At 50.2% G+C, this 20,599-nt stretch overlaps 1 protein-coding gene across 1 annotated transcript; it reads right to left on the minus strand.

Moving 5' to 3' along the window:
* Positions 1-2,360: 2,360 nt before the first annotated feature.
* On the minus strand, positions 2,361-6,345 carry LOC122681502 (cystatin-C). The gene is made up of 3 exons (XM_043883666.1): positions 5,995-6,345; positions 3,476-3,589; positions 2,361-2,681 (listed from the first exon to the last, which is right to left on the minus strand). The coding sequence occupies exons 1-3, from the start codon at positions 6,298-6,300 to the stop codon at positions 2,601-2,603; spliced, it is 501 nt and encodes a 166-aa protein (XP_043739601.1). The 5' UTR covers positions 6,301-6,345; the 3' UTR covers positions 2,361-2,600.
* Between the last annotated feature and the right edge of the window lie 14,254 nt (positions 6,346-20,599).

The raw sequence follows: 20,599 nt of genomic DNA on the forward strand, positions 1-20,599 counted from the left end.
GAATCTTCTCATGGCTCTCCCCAGGGCAAGTGTCTAAGGGAACTCAGGGAAGAAAGTTTCTCTGCAGCCCAGAGGTCATAGGGCCACTTCCTCTGCAGTTTTTGGTGGAAGGAATAACAAGCCCATCCAGAGTCAAGAGATGGATTCCAGATCCCACTTCTCAACGCAAAGAGTATCAGCATGTCAAAAGACTGCAAAATATAGACAAATCAATGAGCGTTCGTCCAGAGCCAGGCACTGGGCTAAATCTATTTATATGAAGACTTTCACTTAAATTACACACAAAGAGAAAACCCACAGTCCCCAAATGGCGTCACGTGTGCTAAACCCCAGGATACAAAATTTAGATTTAACATCTCACGTAATTGTAGTCTCACCTTCCTCAGAAATGTCACTTTAATCAACAACATGGGATTTTCTGCTCAGCACCATGAGGTCACCTGTTGCGTGGGAGGTCCAGAGGAAGAAGAGGCAACCCACACGGTAAAACCTATGTCCTCCCTGCTCCCTTTCCTGGCATCTGGGCCCAAAATACTGCCCCCCCCCCCCACACACACTATTTTTTGCTGAGTTCCTTGCCCATTCTCCTCTCTATAGAAGCTTCTGTGTTCTAGGACTCCTCTGCATGCCCTTAGGTCTCTCCATGAGATGCTACCACATTCATGAGCCCTTGGGTGAAATCAAGACCTTCAAATTCACTCAGTTGAATCCTGCTTTTTAACCACACTTTTAATTATGTTTAAAATAAATAAGCCTAAAAGTACAACCATGCAGATGAATGTTGCAGGAGCTGCATTTCCTCGCCAGACACAGTGGTCTGGGTGGCCTCCTGATCAGCAAGCCTTCTCGGTCACCCCACCGACAGTCCCGCCTGCTCCCTGGGGACTTGGAGTGGTGCTAACCTGAACCCTGAGGTGTGGGTTGCACAACAGGGGACTGGGTGAAGACAGGTGAGCCAAGCGAAGCACACCCCGACCCAACCGCCCTGACTTCCACAGGAACAGGGCATTGGAAGCATCACAAAGGGATGACTTTATGGGAAGTCAGCCTGGATGCTGGCTGACTTGTGGAAAGTCAAGATTTTCCGCCCAGGAGAGCCTCTGCAGGGAGACTGCCCCAGCCTTCCCTTCCATGTCCACAAGTCCCTTGACTCCCTGTAGGGGCCAGCCCCAAGTCCAGATCTGGCCAGTGCAAGGCCTGTGGGCAACCTTTCACTCCTCGAATTCCAAAGCCCTTTTGTTAGGTCCCATCTGGGGTGAGAAAGCTCTGCTATGCACTACATGAAGATAGAGACAGGGGAGGCCCTCGGGGCCCTGTGAGTCAGGAAGCGGCAGGTGGGAGGGAACAGTCCCCACCCTCTTCCTGACATCCCAGTTCTAGTTCAGTAGGTGCACCATGGCACCTAGGGTGCTGGCCTTAGAGCCATCTGTGTGAGTCCTGTTTGTCACTTTGCCTTCTGGGGATAGCATGGCACAACAGGAGGGCTGCCCTGAGTGTGGCGGGCATCTGGGAACAGCCTCTGCAAGGGCAGCTTGTGAAGAAGCATCACCCTTGGGGTGAACGGTCAACATAAGGGCGGGGAGCAGGACTGGACCATTCCCAGCTGGGGGCACTAAATATCCACTCTGCCACCCAGTGATGGTGACACTGACAGATGACATCTCCTATCGATTAAACATTCCTTAGGAAAAGAAGAAAGTCCACTGTGTGTCTTAAGTTCTACATGCCTTCCGTGGCAAGCTGTGCTAAGACTCGTTTCACCTGGGAGCCCAGAGAAGGGCGGGAGGGGTGTGAATGAGTAAAATCCCTATAGATTCCACAGCTCCTGAAACGTACCCAGGAACCTCTCCTAGTTCACTCCCAATTCTGACCTTGACTGACCTTGATTCTGATGGGTACTCCCCCCGCCCCATTTCCATCAGTTACACATATTTTTAGTCTTTGTCTTTTGGTAGGTGCCCAGAGTTGTTTGTGGAAAGAGGATGACATAAGCCATTTCTTATTTTGCTTCCAGGGAACATGACCAGTGAGTCATCCCAGCCATCTGATCAGCTCAGCACACACGCAGCTCCTCAGAGGGTGGCCCACGCCTCGGGCTCCATCACACTCCCCGGCCCTCCTGTCCAGCCCCAGCGCATGGTCCGACATTTTACAAACAAAGCAGCCAAGTCTCTGGGGTCAGCAGCTCAGGTCCCCTGCTCTCCCCTGTCTGACCATCAGGAGTCACCAAAGCTGAAGGTCCAGCTCCCAGCCATGCCCACTCCCCGTCCCCTGCCTGCCCTCAAAGCCAGTGAGAGGGGGAAAGTAATAGCATCAACCCTTGCTTCTCAACCTTCTGAGACAGTAAGCAACTCAATGAGTAGCTGCTGTTACTTTTTTATTGAGTAAAATAGCAGAGCACCGTGCATTTGGAAAGCAATTAGGAGAAAGACATGAATTAGAGCCCCCGGCAGATCAGACAATGCCCAAGGAGCCTGTGTCTGCGGGGGCAGTATGGGGCGGGCACGGTTTCAGTAGGCAGTCACCCACCGCAGGTGTGGGCACTCTGCAGGGGCGTGAGTGAGAGGCGGTCAGTGGCCTGCCTGACACCCAATCCCCTATTAATCCTGGCAGCTAAACTTCACCAGGTTGATGGTGTTCATCCATGGGACGACATAAACCTGGAAGGAGCACAGCTTTTCCTGTGAAAGAAAAGAGGGGAACAGTGGGTCAGGGTTACAGTTAAAGACTGAGGTGCACCCCCCAACCCCTCTCCCCCAGAGCACTGGCACTGAGACAGGTCCAGAGGGAGGACCCAGGGGCTGGGATACAGGTCCAGGAAACCCCCGCAGAGGTGGGGGCTAGGAAGGGTAACCAAAGAGTGCAGCTCTCCTTGAGGCCAAGACCCCCGAGAACCAGCCAAGCCCCCGGTAGCGCCTGGGCTTTGGTGAGTGGGTAGCATCTCAGGTTTCAGCATGGTTCAGGTCTCTGCGTAAGTACGTGTTAAGTCACTTCAGTTGTGTCCAACTCGTTGCGACCCTATGGATTGTAGCCCGCCAGGCTCTCCTGTCCTGGGATTCTCCGGGCAAGAATACTGGAGTGGGCTGCCATGTTCTTCTCGAGGGCATCTTCTGACCCATGGACCAAACCCCCGTCTCTTATGTCTCCTGCATTGGCAGGTGGGTTCTTTTCCACTGGTGCCACCTGGGAGACCCTTACAAGCCTCTAAAGCCTTCTAATCTGTCTGGGGTAGTGGTGGGGGACATGGATGGGATTAAAGGGCTCCTTCTTGCTCCCTAGCAAACACCCGCAGCTGTGTCCTCCATCCAGCAGGCAACAACCCCCAAAGCACATGGTGCCCCAATTCCCCAGTGGAAACCCCCTATAGACACACAGCCGTCATGTGCATACATGCATCCTTCCCCATCACACCCCCAGCCGCAGCTGTGACATATCCCCAAGGGCACCCCCATCCCTGCCCCCAGCAGGCACATACCCTCTTCAGGTGCGGCTGGTCATGGAAGGGACAGTTGTCTAAGTTGGCCTGGGACTTGGTACATGTAGTCCGGCCAAGTTCCACGTCCAAGAAGTAGTTCATTCCCGACACGACCTGGACATGGGGAGAGCAGACACACTTAGCACACCCTGTGACCGCAAACATGCACATGCACACACACACACACACACACGTGGTTACCTTCCTCCCACCACACCCCAAGTCCATGGTCACAAGTTGCCAGGGCCACGCCCTGGAAGCACAGTGGCCTCCCGACAGCCCCTGTATCCCAGGCCCTCCCTGGAACTTCTTTACCAGCTGCTCCAACCAGGCGTCTCCCACAGGGACCCAGAAAGGGGAATCCACAGGCCAACATGCTAACCAGGTCCAGGAACAAAAGGCACAGCTTTGAGGAGCTAGCCAGGGTGCCGACAAGCAACCAGCCAGCGCCCCGGGCCAGGGCGGGGACTGAGCACAAGGTGCGGCCATAGCCCACACCGCACCCACAGGAAGGCTGCTGCCTGGTGATGCCACTTTAGTGGAACTTCAGTCCCCAGTGTGGAGCCCATGGCATCCCATTCCTTGTATGTAGTCCAGGTTTATTCACTCCCCCTCAAAGAGGGAGAACCAAGAGCTTCACATTCACGGATGTTCAGACTGCCTGGCATGCCTTCCTCTCAAGTGTGACTTCTGACAGCATGTCACGTCCTCTGCATCTTTTACACTTGAGGTTACAGGAGAGATGTGAACTCCAACCTCACATGGGCACTCGAGACATGCCTGATTAGAACTTGCAGAAGCAAGCTGGCAGGGACCCAGCTTCAATCCCACCTGGTGGAACCATGATCCCTTTCTGCTGTCACTTTCCCATATGGCCAAGGAGCTAGTATCACCCTGGAGAGGAGCAGGCTGGAGGGGACCCGACAAGTGGGGAGAGCAGCCCCATTCAAAGGGAACGGCACCAGCCCACTGCCATGGGAGAAGAGATGGCTGTGGCCCTGACCCATCTCCTGTGGTTTCAGGAGAAGGTAGCAGGAAGCCCTGAGGCTGGCAGGCAGGACCACACTTCCGCTGCTTGTGTGACTGCATCCCGCTCTCCAAGGGGACGTAGGCCAGAAGGTCTCACCTCTAGCCTTCTTTCAAGGACCAGTGCAAAGCCCTGTAGCCCTTCCTAATTCTCCCTTGTGCCCTCTTCCCAACTCTGACAATAGGCTCCTCTCTGGCCAGAACCCCAGGTAGAGGTCAGGCTGTCAGCAACGGTGTGCCCATCTCAGGGTGGGGGTGTGACGTCACAGCCCAGAGGCTGATCCTATGGATATGATGTGTGGATGAGCCACAGTCCACGAGCTTGTTTTCTTAGGCCAGGCCCCCTGCCGTGGGACACACCTGAGACCACAGGGCCCACTCATGAACTCATCTGTTTGCTGATAATCTCCGGCTTCTCTGGAAAGCAGCCATGCCCCCTGCAAGGAGGGTGTTTGGCGTGTCTGACCGCCAGGTTACTGAGCAATGATGAGAGCACCACAGGGAGGCCAGGTGTGTTCAGTGGCACCTGCGGAGAGGAAGCTCAGAGGAACTCGCCTCTTCTGTGTGACTCAAGGCTCAGTTCGAGGAAACATCAGGCCAAACCTAGACCTGGTGACTGTTTCAGCCATGGCTGGCCAGACACTTCAGAACCAATGCCAAGGTCATGAGACAGACAGGTGGCTGCCCCAGAGTAAAGGAGACCAGTGGCTGAGGTGGGGGGCCCGGGAATATTCTTGGCTGTAATGGACACAGTGGGACTGGAAGTGACATCTGAATAAGACCTGTGTATCAAAGCATCAGGGTTGATACCTGATTTTCAAAATTGTGGTTATGGAAAGAAAATGCCTGTTTTTACGAAATATACACATAAGTGTTCACCTTCAAAAATTTCAGAAAACAAATGCATATATGTACATCCCTACACACAGGTACGTGGGGAAGAAGTGGATCAAGCAAATACCGCAACTTTTCAACACTTAAGGCATCTGGGCGAAGAATCTACAGTGATTCTATGCTAGGTACTGTTTCTGAAACTGCTCTGTAAGTCTGAAATTGTGTCAAAATAAAAAGCTAAAAGGAAAAGGTGCTTAAAGAATCACTCACTGGGCAGCAGGAGGGCAATCAGGTGTGAGTTTTCCTTCCTCTGTGGTCATTTAGTTGACAGCTCACGATGAGCCTCGGGACCCAGTGACCCCTGCGCCTACCTAACAAGCTGGCCAGTCCCGCGAAGGGCTGCAGGCGCCGGGAAAGTCCCGGGCCGCGCCCGGGTGAGAAGCGCAACTGCATCCTTGGCGATTCCCGGGGCCTCTGGGGACTGGGGGCTGCCCTCCCGCGCGAGCTCGGGGGCCCCCGGGCAGGGCTGGGGACTGTGCGCAGGCCTCGCCCTCCCGGGGGCCGGGCTCTGGTGTTGCTGGGCGGCAGAGTCCCCGCGCCCCTACCCTGCGGCCTGACTTGGGGCCCCTGGTCTCCGCACCCTGCCCCGCCGGACGCACCTGCTTGCGGGCGCGCACCACGCGCATCGCGCGGCTCTGGTAAGCGTCGTTGCTCCGCTTGTTGAACTCGCTGACCGCAAAGGACAGTGCCTCCTGCACGCCCTCCTCGTTGACGTCCGCCTCCATCAGGCCGCCCAGCAGGCGACCCTTTCTAGGGCCCTGCGCGGCCGCGGGGCTCACGGCCAGGGCCAGGGCGACGATCAGGGCGGCCAGCAGGAGCAGCGGGGAGCGCGGGGAGCCCACCATGGTCTCTTGGATGCAAACAGACTGCAGCCGAGTGGCGATCCGCGGGTCCAAGCACCGCATCGCGGCCCGCGCCGCCTTTATGGCCGGGCCGTGGTGGACCGCGCCCGCCCCTCCCACTTGGCCCCGCCTCTTCCGCCCAGTTGCCCCGCCCACGTCCTCCGCCCTAGCCCCAGCGCTCCGGGACTCTCCATCTGCGCTACCCTGCCCGCTCCTTGCTAGCCCAGAGCTCTTTCCCAGCCCAGCGCTCCGGCCCAGCCCAGTCCTCCTCCCGTGGTCCCCATCCGCCCCCAGCCTGTCCCGGTCCAGATCTTGTGCCCCGGCGCTCCTCGAGCCGGCTCACCGCGGTCTTTCAGAGGGTGTCCCCGCTCCGGGCCAGCGAAACCTGTGCGCCGAGCTCTGTCTCCTGGTCTGAGAAGGCGTCTCGGCCTCCTGGCCGTCCGGGCGCCTGCTCCGCCTCTAGGAGTCCACTGAGAGCACTGCTGAGGTTTCCGAGGCAGAGGGAGGAAAACCTCGGATGCGCCCTGTCCCGGGGAAGTTCTTCGCCACAGAAGCTCATCGGGTTCTCTTTCTCACAACTCGTTTACTTATTCAGTCGCACGCCTTGCTGGGGCTTCTCCCTGGCCAGGGTGTCTGGGGCCTGTAGAGAGCCCCTGCTTGACCGAGAGGTAATGAGAACCTGTGCATAACTACATTTTCTAGGAGACACATTAAAAAGTGTAAGATGGTAATGACGACCCTATATGCGAGACAGCAAAAGAGACACAGATATAAAACACAGACTTTTGGACTCGTAGGAGGAGAAGGAGATGGTGGGATGATTTGAGAGAATAGCACTGAAACATGTACATTACCATATGTGAAATAGATCGCCAGTCCAAGTCTGATGCATGAAACAGGGCACTCAAAGCCGGTGCACTGGGACAACCCTAAGAGATGGGATGGGGAGGGAGGTGGAAGGGGTGTTCAGGCTGGGGGACACATGTACACCCATGGCTGATTCGTGTCAGTGTATGGCAAAAACCACCACAATATTGTAAAGTAATTAGCCTCCAATTAAAATAAATGAACAAATTTTTTAAATGTAAAAAGAAAAAATGTATAATAACAACGCTTTTGATTTAACTCAGTATATCCAAAATGTTATTTCAACATATACAAGCAGTTGTGAATGACAACTTTTACACTCTTCTGTGTGTGTACATTTTACCCTTGGAGCAGGTGTCAAGGCCAGTAGGCCCTGTCTCCCAGAGGAACTGTGGTCTTGCCTGGCCCAGCTTTGGAGGGGTGGGGTGGGGTCAGTGATCAGTGATTAAGATCAAGGGGTGATGGGGGGGTGTGTTGGAAGTGAAGGGTGAAATAGACATGGGTACCTCTGGACACTGGTCAGGGAGGCCTCTGAGAGGACAGACATTTGGGCTGAAACCTACCTAAAGGGCAAGAAGTCTTGCTGACACAGAGGAAGAGCACTTCAGGCAGAGGAAGAGCCAGTGCAAAGGCCCTGGGGTGAGACTGGGCCATCCTGCTCTAGAGACAAGAGACTGCTGGTGTTTAAGCAAGGAAGGGATGTGACTCAGAATCTCACCCTGACAACTGGGTGCACCCTAAACCATGGGTGGGGGGACCCCTACCTCGTGGGTGTGGGAAGAACAGCCCCTGAGGGAATGGATAAAAGCCTGGGGGCTGCTCTCACATCTCTCCGCAGAGAGGCACATCTGTGGCTCTGGTCCTCTGTCCACTGCTTGGAAAACTTGCTTGATTCTTAAAAATCAACTTGAATGAGGTATGACGCACGCACAATAAATGCCTTATATTATGTGTCCAGACAGGAACTTTAGCAAATGCATACATTGATATTACCGCCCCTCCAAGCTCTAGAACACTCCCATTAGCCTGAATGTTTCCTCCTGCCTCTCTGTGGTCAATCTCTTGCTCACCCCTGGGCTTGGATGATGTACACCCCTGTCTCTGTGGACTGAGGCCTTGCCTGTTCTTGAACTTTTCACAAATGACCTCATACAGTGTGTTCCTCTGGGTTTTGAGTATACAGACTTATAAAAACAATACTTTAAATTTAACCCAATATATCCAAATTATCTCAACATATACAAGCAATTTTTGAGCCTCCTCTACTGTGTTAACCTAATGGTTGGTTCTGTTTCTCCCCAGACTGAGAGGATGTGGTCAGTTGGGTATTGACTGGGCTGCCAGATCCTTTTGTCCAGGACCGTGCAGATCCAGGCTGGAGAATGGCCCTGGGAGTGGAGGGGAAGGCTGTTCTCTTACCTGTACCCTGTGTGTCTGAAGCTGACCCAGTGACCAATGACCTAAAGAGATAGTGGCAGAAATACTAGGTGGCCTCTGGGCCCCTGGCACACATCCAGAGGAGGACTCTCCCAGGAGTGGTCAAGGCAATGGTCAGTGAGTATCAGCCCACAGCCACTGTGGCCTTAGGGCTGGACCAGCAGGAATCTGGCATGAAATCCAGAGCGATGTCAACAGTGAATATTTGTGTTCAGTATTTCTGAGACCCTGTTGCCTTGAGGCCCAGTTATAACTGTAGGCAGCGGGAAATTTTTCCTTATACCTTTCTAGGTTCTTTGGCTGGTCTAATAATTAAATTGCCATAAGACAGATTAACAAGAGAAAAATACATTTAACTGTATACATTTAGAAACCCCATAAAGGAAAGACACAAAGGCAGTCAGGCAGTTGAAGCTTATAAGCCACCCTGACCTAAGGAAAGGAATGGGGGGCTGGGACTTCAAGCAGAGCAGGGGTGACTCATGGAAAGATGAGATGAGCAGGTGCTTGGGGATCAGATGTCAGCCCTACGGCACAGATTGCTCTTTCAAATAAATATGTCTCTCTGGTAGTGTCTCTCTGGTATCTAAATTCCTTTTGGCAATTCAGAGGAGGTAACAGCTTTTCCTGAGGCTGCTGGATCTTGATTCCTTCAGTTCAAAATACTCCACCTGTCATGGCGGCACGTTTAGGGGTGGTGTCTTCTGCCCCCTCCCCATCGCTCTGTGCTCTGACTCAGGTGTATGTGTATGTATGCTCAGTTGTGTCTGACTCTTTGCAACTCCATGGACTATAGTCCGCCAGGCTCCTCTGTCCATGGAATTTTCCAGGCAAGAATACCAGAGCCAGTTGCAGTTCCCTTCTCCAGGGGATCTTCCCGACCCAGGATCGAACCCAGATCTCCCGCACTGCAGGCAGATTCTTTATCCCTGCACCACCTGGGAAGCCCAGGAGCCTCTGGAAAAGTTATGGCGCCCACTAAGTGAAGAAGGGTTGCCTTTGCAGTGCAGTAAGAGAGAGGAGGTGCTTTCTCAGTGAACTAGATGATAGGGGAGCTCCACCAAGCGGAGAGTGGGCCGCCATGGCCCACGCTTCTAAGCAGGGTGACTGTCTTTGAAGGGCAGGAACTGGTCCTCACCAGGGTTTCCCACCTTGCAGGCAGCTGGGCCTGCAGCCTCAGGAGGTGTGCTGGGTAGAGACGGGCAGGGTCCTCCATCTGTGTCGTCAGGGAGGAGGTGTGGGGCAGTAGAGAATAGGGGAGCACGATGGTGGGTGTGAATGTGTTGGGGCAGCCTGAATGCTGACCTGTGTGGCTGGAGGTCAGTTACATTGGTGATAGGCATTTTGATACAGAGACATCTCTTATCCCAGGAAGGGGTGCCCACAGAACTGCCAGAGTGGCCTTCAGGACAGTCTGATGAGGCAGGGAAGACTGGGCTTCTCCTCTAGCTGTAAGGGTGACCTTGGAAAATGTCAGAAGTCTGGCGAGGCCGGCCACTTTGTTAACCATAGGGACTGGGGGTCAGGAACACAGACATAGGCAGGCTTTGGTGGGATGTATAAGCATGAGTAAAGATGACAGAGCACCCATCGCTCTTACACTGTCAGTGGGAATGTAAATTGAAATGACCAATGTGAAGAACAGTATGAAGGTTCCTTAAAAAACTAAAATTAGAACTGCAGTATGACCCAACAATCCCACTACTGGGCATATATCCTGAGAAAACTATAATTAAAAGGACAGGTGGATCCCAATCCCAATGTTCCTTGCAGCGCTATTTACAATAGCTGGGACATGGAAATAAACTAAGCATCCAACAGATGAGTGGATAAAGAAGATGTGGTACATATATTCAATGGAATACTACTCAGTCATAAAAAGGAAAGAAATTGGGTCATTTGTAGAGTCATAGATGGACCTAGGGTCTGTCACACAGAGTGAAGTAAGTCAGAAAGAGAAAAGCAAATATACTAACTCATGCATATAGAATCTAGGTCTTCCCTGGTGGCGCTGATGTAAAGAATCTGCCTGCAATGCAGGAGACCTGGGCTTGATCCCTGGGTCAGGAAGATCCTCTGGAGAAGGGACTGGTTACCCACTCCAATATTCTTGCCTGGAGAATCCCATGGACAGAAGAGCCTGGCAGTCCATGGTATTACAAAGAGTCAGACACGACTGAGCAACCAACATACTTATGGAATCTAGAAAAATGGTACAGATGAACCTAGTTCCAGGGCAAGAATAGAGACCCAGATGTAGAAAATGGACTTGTGGACACAGAGGCCAAAGGGGAGGGTGGGATGAGTTGAGAGTAGCATTGAGATATATACACTACCAAGTGTAAATTAGATAGCTAGTGGGAAGCTGCTATATAGCACAGGGAGGTCAGCTCAGTGCTCTGGATGACCGAGAGGAGTGGGACAGGAGGAGTGGAGGGAAGTCCAAGAGAGAGGGGACATATGTATGCATATAGAAGGTTCAATTTGTTGTACAGCAGAAACTTATACAACATTGTAAAGCAATAATCCTCCAAAAATTTTTTTAAAAAATGAGCAGTCCATGGCTTGGGTTCTGTGACCTGTGGCTCCTGGGATAAAGCAGGAACCCAGAGAGAAAGAGTGAACTGAAGTTGAGGTAGGGAGTTCTGGCACCCAACCAGAAAGTGCAGCGTGGAGGGACGCATGTCTGCACAGGAGATGAGTGTGTGTCCTTCTGTTGGGTGAAGAACAAACCAATCGTGTTTCCACAAAGCTGTGTGTGTGACTGCTGATCTCATGATCTGAGTTAGCAGCGAGGAATTAAGGCGAGAGAGTGACAGAAGTTCTCTGAAATTAGTAAGCAATCATAAGTGGATACGAAGTAATACTTTAACAAATAAATGACCAAGTGCATAAAACATTTCCCCAAAGTGTAAGTGGCCACATCAAGTAGCTAAGAGTTGAAATTCTCAGCACTGGGGCTTTGAATAATTAAAACTTGGTGTCCAAAGAGTGGGCTTGCCAGGTGGTAAAGAATCTGCCTGCCAAATAGGAAACCCGGGTTGGACTCCTGGGTTGGTTAGATCCCCTGGAGGAGGAAATGACAACCCACTCCAGTATTCTTGCCTGAAAAACTCCATGGACAGAGAAGGCTGGCGGGCTACAGTTCATGGGGTCAAAAAAAGTCAGACACGACTTAGCGGCTAAAACCACCACCACCACAGAGGTAGCTTGGACTGAGCAAGCCCTGGGTTTTGTGGCATCTTATCATGGAAAGATTGGGAACCTCTCTTATGGGAGGCACAGGGTTCTCTGGGGTGGAGCTCTGGCGTCCCTTACACACACCTCCCCACAGTGCCCCCTTCCCACCCTAACACTCCGGGAGACTCAGGGATGCTTCTAGACATGTGCCAATGTGGGCAAAGTATTTAGGACTCTGCTAGGGGTTGATGCCACAGCAACAGGTCACCAGGATGCTCAGGATGACGGCTGCCAACAGCCCCCATAGAAGAGGCCAGAGCAAGCCCAGCAGCCTGAGGCTGACCTGTCCTTAATGTGGGAGAAGAGAGTCCTCTCAAAACTTGTGCTCAGGTCCACATATAAATGGCCCTCCTCGCCTTGTGTTGTCAGTTACCATTTATCCTTTCAAGCTGCACATTTACCAGGGCTGCTCCTGAGCGTGTGTGTGTGTGTGTGTGTGTGTGTGTGTGTGTGTGTGTGTGTGTGTGTGAAGCAGCACAGCCAGGGTGTTAGGGGCAGGGAGAGGATGTCCGGGGTGGGGGAGGGGCAGCTTGTGCATCATCTGCCCCCCTCCCCGCTTCTCCTCCATCTCTCTGGGCCTCAGTCCAACCATGAGGAAAACAGCATGGCTCCGAGCCTGATTGAGCAATCCCCTTAGCACCTCCGAGTGGTAAGCATTTCCTTTCCAGATCCACAATGTGATCACTGCTCGACTTCCTCTGGGTGTTTGTGCAGCCTTGAAATCTCATTCCTTCAGCCATCTGCAGTGGGGTGGCCCTGTTAAAGCTGGCTCCCTGAATGCTGGGCCTGGCACTCCCTGCCCCAGAGGACAAGTGTTAGAATAATTTCTTTCACACTAGAAACCAGACAGGCTGCTGCTCTGTCCAACCCCAGGTCTTGCCTGGAACATGGTGAAAATACTCTTGCCAAGTTGGGGCTTGTGAGATGAGGGAGAACCAGAAAAGGGAGATGAAGAAAGAGAGAAGCAGAGAAGAAGGGTGGGTGCAGGAAGGAGGAGGGGGATGCATTTCCCCTGACATTTCATTGTGGAAATTTTCAAACAGGCAACCAAGTTAGAAGGATCTTATCAAAACACCTATACACTCACCACCTAGATTCTGCCACTCATACTGTACTTTAGTTATTTTATCACGTGTCTGTCTACCTGTCCCTCTTTCTCTTCAGCCATCAACCCATCTTTTTAAATGCATTTCAAAAGGAGTTGTCGACATCCGTGCATTTCACAGCCAAATACTTACACATGCAGAGCATTAACTAGACCTTGATGTTTGCTTATAACTTCTTCATTTGTTGTAAAATTTACCGATTGTGAAATGTACAAATCCGAAGTGAACATTCACTTGATTTTGAAAGGTGCCTGTAACGCTCACCCCTAGCAGCTAAGAAAAATGACCATTACCCCAGAAAGTCATCTCACCCCGCTTCCCAGTCACTTTGGGCCCCCACCCCCAGAGACAACGCTTCACTGATTTTTTTTAAGGTATATAGATTAATTTTATGTAGAAACTAAGTATATAAAAATTAAGGGCTTCCCTGGTGACTCAGATGGTAAAGAATCCGCCTGCAATGCAAGAGGCCCAGGTTAGATCCCTGGATCGGAAGATCCCCTGGAGAAGTGAATGGCTACCCACTCCAGTATTCTTGCCTGGAGAATCCCATGGACAGAGAAGCCTGGTGGGCTACAGTCCATAGCATTGCAAAGAGTCAGACATGACTGAGCAACTAACACTTAACTGTAGGTTAATTTTATCTATTCTGGCAATTCATTGACTGGACTTCTACAATATGTGAACTTATCGATGTGGCTTTTTTCCACTCAGTTTCTGAGATCATCCCTTGCTGTTTAAGTTGTATATTTATAAGTCACCACTTGACTGCCACCAGAACCCTCCAGAAGAGTCTCAGGAGCATCTCGGGCCCCTGATTGCAGGCACAGCTACAGTGACCAGGACATCAGCTTTTGGTTACCCAGAATGTTTGCTGCAGCTTCTCTTTGCAACCTGAGACAACTTCCTTCCCCTTTCCTCCCTTCCTGCTCCCCGCTTCCCTTTCTTGCCCTAGCCCCAAAACTGATTTTAATTTTTGAAAAAAAAAAAAAGATGCCACCACCACTAAAGGAAAACCTGATTTTAAAAGACCAAGAGTAGATGTTCCCAATGCTTCCCTGTATCTGAAAATAAAATTTCTTGTTCTTTTTTAAAAAATCAAATTAGTAAAATATGTTTTTTATAAAAACAAAGAAAAGTGTAGAGGGAAAAGAATGGGAAAAGGTACCCATGGTTGTACCTGTGTGGACATGCATACAGATGGTGGTTCTTTACCTCACTAAGGTCATGCAGTGACTTATTCCTGCCACGTTTCTGCCTGTCATTATGTCATGATTCTTTTTCATGAAGTTACTCATCTTCAAAAGCTCTGTTATGCTCCCTATTCAACTTGCCTTTCCATAGTTTAATTTTTTTCTCTAATTCGAGATGTTTAAGTTGTTCCCACCTTTTTTTTTTCTGTCATGAATAATACTGTGATACAGATTGTGATAGGAAAAAGTCTTAGTGTGTATTTTGTTTTTTTGCTTGTTTGTTTAAAGTCTTTATTGAATTTCTTACAATACTGCTTCTGTTTCATGTTTTTCTTTTGGGGCCATGAAACATGTGGAATCTTAGCTCCCTAACCAGGGATTGAACCTGCATCTGATGCATTGGAAGGCGAAGTCTTAGCCACTGGACTGCCAGGGAAGTCCCTTGGTGTGGATTGTTTTCTTCCTGGAATTGGAATTATTGGGTCAAAAGCTACAAAGATTTTTTTTGGCTACAGATTGCCAAGGAGTTCTCCGGAAAGCTGTGCCTGACTCAGTTAGGTCAAAGTAACAAAGAGAAAGTCAGTGGTCAAGTCAGATCAGAAGCAGCGTTCTGTGTTTTACTTGGTTTGGGACTATTTACAAGCCCAGGTGGCCTCGATGCCACTTTGCTGGGCTGAGACCCTCGGTGGTACCACCTTTCCGGCAATTCTGTCCCCAGACTACAGCCTTTCTACCTGGATCGCATTGTGGTGGTCCGGTCTTGGATTTAGTTATCTTCCAAGAAAAATATGACCAGTCCCATATCTATGCTGTTTATTCACTCTTCGACTTAGAGAACATTGGTAGAACACAAGATGTCAGAGACTGACTTAAAGATGGAAAAGCTCGGCTCCTGCCCTCCAGATGTCCTGGCCTGAGGAGAAAAGCTTGTAAACAGGAATTTCAACACCGAGTGATGCAAACCATCACGGTTTCGGGAAGGCCCAGAGGCCGGTGCTCTGGGTTCTGCCTGGGCCTCTCACCAGGCACGTGGCCACGGCTGCAGAAGGAGCAGTGTGGTCTTGATTCGCTTGTGAACCCCAAGAAAGCTGGAGGGTGCCCTGTTTTTCCTGGTCTAAGTCTGGAGAATTCCCTGGTCCAGCCTTTCCGCCAGCCTCAGTCAGGGCCCTATGCCTCCAGCCCCACTGAGTGCACCTTCCCTCGAGGCCCCCGTTGTTCTTGGCTGTAATATCCTCCACGCCCAAGACTCTCACGCCATGTCTCCTACACAGATCCGCCATCTCAACCCCTGATGGTTGAAGGAAAGTTACATGGCTCAAAATTGCCTGGAGTTAAAACTCCCCTCCAGGTCCTTCCCACGATTCTATGGAAAACAAAGAACTCTCTCACTGACCCGCCCCCCCCCCCCCCCAAGAAAAAAAAAAGGACATTAAGATTGATTACGCTCAGCTCCCAGCCAGTCCAGCCTCTGGCCCATCTCCAAAATTCCTTGCCCCAGCCATTTAAGAGATTACTCCAAACAACCTTGGAGAAGGACAGGCCCCCTTAAGACAGTAGCTTTCCATATATATGCCTATATATACTTACTCTTTTCTTTAGTCAACTCACTAATCTGACTGCTGCCCCTTCTCGCCTCACTAAAAGTGATCTGTTCCTGTAAAGTGCAGGTCTCATTCTTTTTCTGACCCTCACCTTCTCTAACTCCCTTACCCTACAATGGTGTGATTTGCATGGTGATACCCACCTTCCAAAGTTTCCTTAACGCCACCTCGCTTTTAGGAAAGACCTGTTTTCACTAACGGAAGGGAATCTACAGAGGATTTTCATTTTTACAAAATAAAGGGGCAAGAAGTGAAAATTGCATTCAGCCTCTGTTCCCCTCCCCGAGCCTTTACAGGGTCAGCGCAGCCCAGGAGAGGGAATGGCCCCACCAGCTCCTTTCCTGGAACTACGATCACTGTCTCAGCTTCAGTCATCAGAGCTGTGAGCCATGTCTGTGAGCATCTGGGCCTGATCTCCATGTGTCTTGTGCATCTGTCAGCAAGATGTGTCTCAAGGTAGCTACTTCTTCACCCTAGGCCATTTCTTCCATGAAAGTTTTCCTAGGATGCTCTCCTTTCGGATATTGGAGGGAACTTCTAATAAAAACATATATTTGATCTCCATCCTGTTCCTGGCACAGAGCTTCTAAAACTCTTGCAGTTTCCTAAGGAAAGAAACATAAAGGTGTCTTTCGTTATGCAACTGAGGGGACGTTTGGACCCCCACCCAAGGCTGGGTGCTGTTTTCCAGGGAATCCAACCATCTGGTTAGAGGGTGGGAACTTTCAGATTCACCCCTCACCCTCGACCCTGGGGGTGGGCAGGAAGAGGGACTGGAGGCCGAATCAATCTTGGGACTGGCTTCTGAAGTGGGTGGGGGGAGTCAGTTGGTAGGAGTTTACACTTCACGTAGACAGTGTCAGGATTGAGTTGAATTAAAGGACACGCAGCTGGTGTCAGAACACTGATAACTGTGGGCAAAGCTCACACCTCTGAGCTGGTGACCAGCATCAGTCACTGGTACCAGAAGCCTACCTCCAAATCCATCCGATTGCCTTTCCACTTGGTGACCCTAGACCCCTCAACACTGCCCATCCCCAAACTGCGAGGAGCTTTGCCCCTCTCTTTCCTGCCCTCACAGAGTTCCCCACTGTGGTCGGGGCTGTGACTTCAGGATCAGCTCCTCGGGGACACCTTCCCCGACCACACAGTTTAAAATTGTGACCCCCTCCCACTTCTTCACCCTCCTAGCTTCCTTCCCTACTTTATTTTTCTGATTGTACCTTCTGAATGTGTGGGTATATAGTTTCCTTCTTTTCTGTCTCTACTCATAGGAATGCAAGCTTGGTTTTCCTGTTTTGTTCAGTGCCTTTCCCCTTGCCTGGCCCATTACCATAATAATAGGAGTGCTACCTAAAATAATGAATGAACTGCATTAGTTGTCTTAAAAAAAAACTGATTTGTTTTTGTGAAAATGATGTCACCGTTTCCTCCCACTATAGCTTGTCTTTTTTTCCAATGTTTATTTCTATTTATTTATTTGGCTGTGCCTGGCCTTAGTTGTGCCATTTGGGATCTTCAGTCTTTGTTTCAGCATGCCAGCTCTTAGTTGTGGCATGTGGGATCTAGTTCCCTGACCAGGGGTTGAACCCAGGCCCCCTGCATTAAGACTCCATCAGCATGGAGTCTTAATCACTGGATCACCAGGGGAGTCCCTATAGCTTAAGTCTTATAGAACTGAAGTTAATTCTTTTCAATGAGACAGTGAAAGGAAAAACCTTCAGGGACTTGGAAAAAAGAGAAGTAAAACTGAAAACAGTCCCTGGTATCACTTGTTTTTCATGTCTCAGGAATTTGGGGAAATGAAGCCTACAGCGAGGTCAGATTCTGTGGTTGAGGCACAAGGAAGGCTGCCGAGGAGTTCAGGTCTAGACACACTCATCTGAAAACAGCTGATGGTTAAAGCATAATCCCATCCCCCTCTGCTTCTTATTGGCCCTCCAGAAGCACGCTTTCTGCACCCAAGGGCCTTCACAGAATAAAGCTGCTTCTCCCTGAGCTGGTCTTGGTCAGTGCAAGAGGGAGGCTCCTGGTGGGTAGAAACTGACAGAGACAGTGACATGAAGAGGGACCAGGGGGTGCCCTCCCTCCTCCCCACACGGCTTCCAAGGCCAGGGGCGCTGATGGAGCACGTCCAACTTGTCCAAGAAGAGGGAGTTTTTGCAAAGACGGACAAGTGTTAGCCAGCCACCTGCCATATGAGACTCTGCTTGACTGTGAGAGTCACGGGGTGGAGGCAGGGAGGCGGGTGTTCCAAGCTCCCTGGGCCAGTACAGTGGGGGCACCAGCTCATTCACCATGACCACAAAGACCAGAACAATGGCCACTGTGGTCTTATGCCTGTGTGTGAAAGACTCAGGTCAGCTTGCAAGATGCAGAAGAAATACAGAGAAAACAGGGCTATTTGGGAAGTTCGGGATACGGGCCCCAAACACGACAAAACAGCAGTCTAAAAGTGAAGCACAGAGTTTTACTTTGGGAGGAGACTGTATCATAATTTGTTTGTCCAGTGTGCTCCTCTGGTTCAGGTTAGTGTGTGGAAGATGAGAGAGAAATAAAATAAAAAGAAAAATGGGAAAAAAGTTTTATTTTTCCCTTGGTGACTCCTTCACTTCCCTTCTTTTTATGTGGACCTGAGCTTCTGCCTGCACTGTTTTCCTTCTCCCCAAAGAAAGAGTGAATCATTTTTCAGTTGTGAAAAGCTCCGTGGCTGAGGCCTGGCGCCCCATCAGAGAGACCGTGCATGCAGATTTGCTCAGGGGTCAGCAGGTCGGGTCCTCCAGGGGCCACGAGGGACTCAGGAGCACTCGGGAATGGAATTGTGCAGCCAGGCCAGCAGTCTGGGTGCTTGGACCCTCCGGTCTGGGTGAGGAATTCAAAGCTCAGCATGTGAGACTTTTTATTTAGAAAGATTTCAGAATTAGGGGAAAGTTTGTAAAGATAGATGGTGGGTCTTCTCTGTGACCTTCTGTGCATCCCCAGTTAATCAAGTCCTAATTTGAAGTTGTTGTGAAGGTTCTTTAGGGTGTGATAACAGTCCCAGTAGGTTTGCTTGAAGGAGGGGGCAAGTATTCCGGGTGACCTAGGTGAGCTTCCTGCAACAGGTCCAAAGACATGAGAGCAGAACTGAGCTTCCTTGAGTAGGAAGGAACTGCCTGGGGGTGGGTGGGGGGTTCTGGGCCACAGCTCCAGCCCAGCCATCCCAATAGGCCTTTCTCCCCTGGTCTTGTAGCCGCCAGAGTCTCACCCCAAACTTGTGGCCATCTCCTTCTGGATCTGCTTCTCCACCTGGGCCCTGCCAATGCATACACCTGTATCACTTGTGAGCTTTTGCCTGATTTATATGCACACATAAACACACACCTGTGAAATTAAAAGTTCAAGTTTGTCCAAGTTGGCAAATGCCCTTAGTCCCAAAACACCTCTAAGGGCACCACTTAACTTTCAGAGAGCTCATCTCCTCTTCAATTTTGGGCTTTTGTTTCTTGTTATCTTGCCAAATCTTTGATGCTTTAAGAAATTAAGATTTTGAGTCAGTAGTTTTTGTTGTTTCTAGTGGGAGGTTGGTCCCACCCCCGTCCTGCCTTCTTCCTGGAAACGGAGTCCTTCTCTGACCTTCCTAGACTTGGTTGAACTGCACACTTAGAAACTAAAATCCAATATGATTGTCTAAGCAAGTTAACATGTGGAAAAGCAGGTGTAAGGTTTTCAAGTCTTCTGTTCTTTGGGCAAAGAATCACTGTAAGTTTCCCTCAAATAGACTGTAAAAATGGAATTGCATAAAACTACCAAAATTGAATTGATTAAAAAAAATTCTGAAATTTTCTAAGAAATGTTTTGAAATACTTAATTTTCTAATCACTACTAAATCATTTTAAAATTACAATACTTTATCCAGAAAGTACTGCTCCAGCAAACCTGACCCCTAAGAATGCAAGAGTAGGGTAGAATGGCTCTGTGTAGGCCTATTAATATTATTAGTTTTTAAAATTTTTTGTGGAGTATAATTGGTTTACAATGCTGTGTTACTTTCAGCAAAGTGAATCAGTTATGCATACACATATATCTACTCTTTTTTAGATTCTTTTCCCATATAGGTCACTACAAATTAATCACTAAAGGGATGTTGCCTATAGCTTGAAGTATACCCAACAGTCCATCTCCTGGAACCCTGCATCCCAGGCCTGAACATTAAGCTAAAACACCCATTTTTTTTTTTTAGCTCCCAGGAAACCTCCTGACCAGATCCACAACTGGACCAGGAAACATTTGCAACAACTTATGGTCTTTTTTCAGAGAAGGAAATGGCAACCCACTCCAGTATTCTTGCTTGGGAAATCCCATGGACAGGGGAACCTGGCAGACTACAGTCTATGGGGTCACAAAGAGTCGAACACGACTGAGCAACAAATACATATGGCCTTTTTTATGGTCTTCCCCGGTGACTCAGTGGTAAAAGAATCTGCCTGCATCTCAGGAGCTGCAGGGGATGCAGATTTGATCCCTGGGTGGGGAAGATTCCCCTGGAGGAGGAAATGGCAACCCACTCCAGTGTTCTTGCCTGGAGATTCCGATGGACAGAGGAGCCTGGCAGGCTACAGTCCGTAGGAACTGAGCACGCGCACACACATGGTCTTTTTTATTTACCTCCTCACCTGCCCCTTTCTTTGTTCTATAGAAGAAACCAGCATCCAGACCCAAAGTAGTTCTTTGGAACATTCATCCACCCTCGTCTCAGTCTGCTGGCTTTCCTATTCCTTTTGGTTCACTATTCCATCCCCAACCACTCGGATCTCAACTGATCATTCTGTTGTACGGTAAGCAGTAGAGTCTGGACTTGGTATGTTACTAGTTGGAGTCCTATTCTGGTCCTTGGGCATGCTGACCCCAATCCCCTTGGCTGGGTAGGGGTCCAGGA

This window comes from Cervus elaphus, chromosome 23 (genome assembly GCF_910594005.1).
Source record: "Cervus elaphus chromosome 23, mCerEla1.1, whole genome shotgun sequence".
Lineage (NCBI taxonomy): Eukaryota > Metazoa > Chordata > Mammalia > Artiodactyla > Cervidae > Cervus > Cervus elaphus.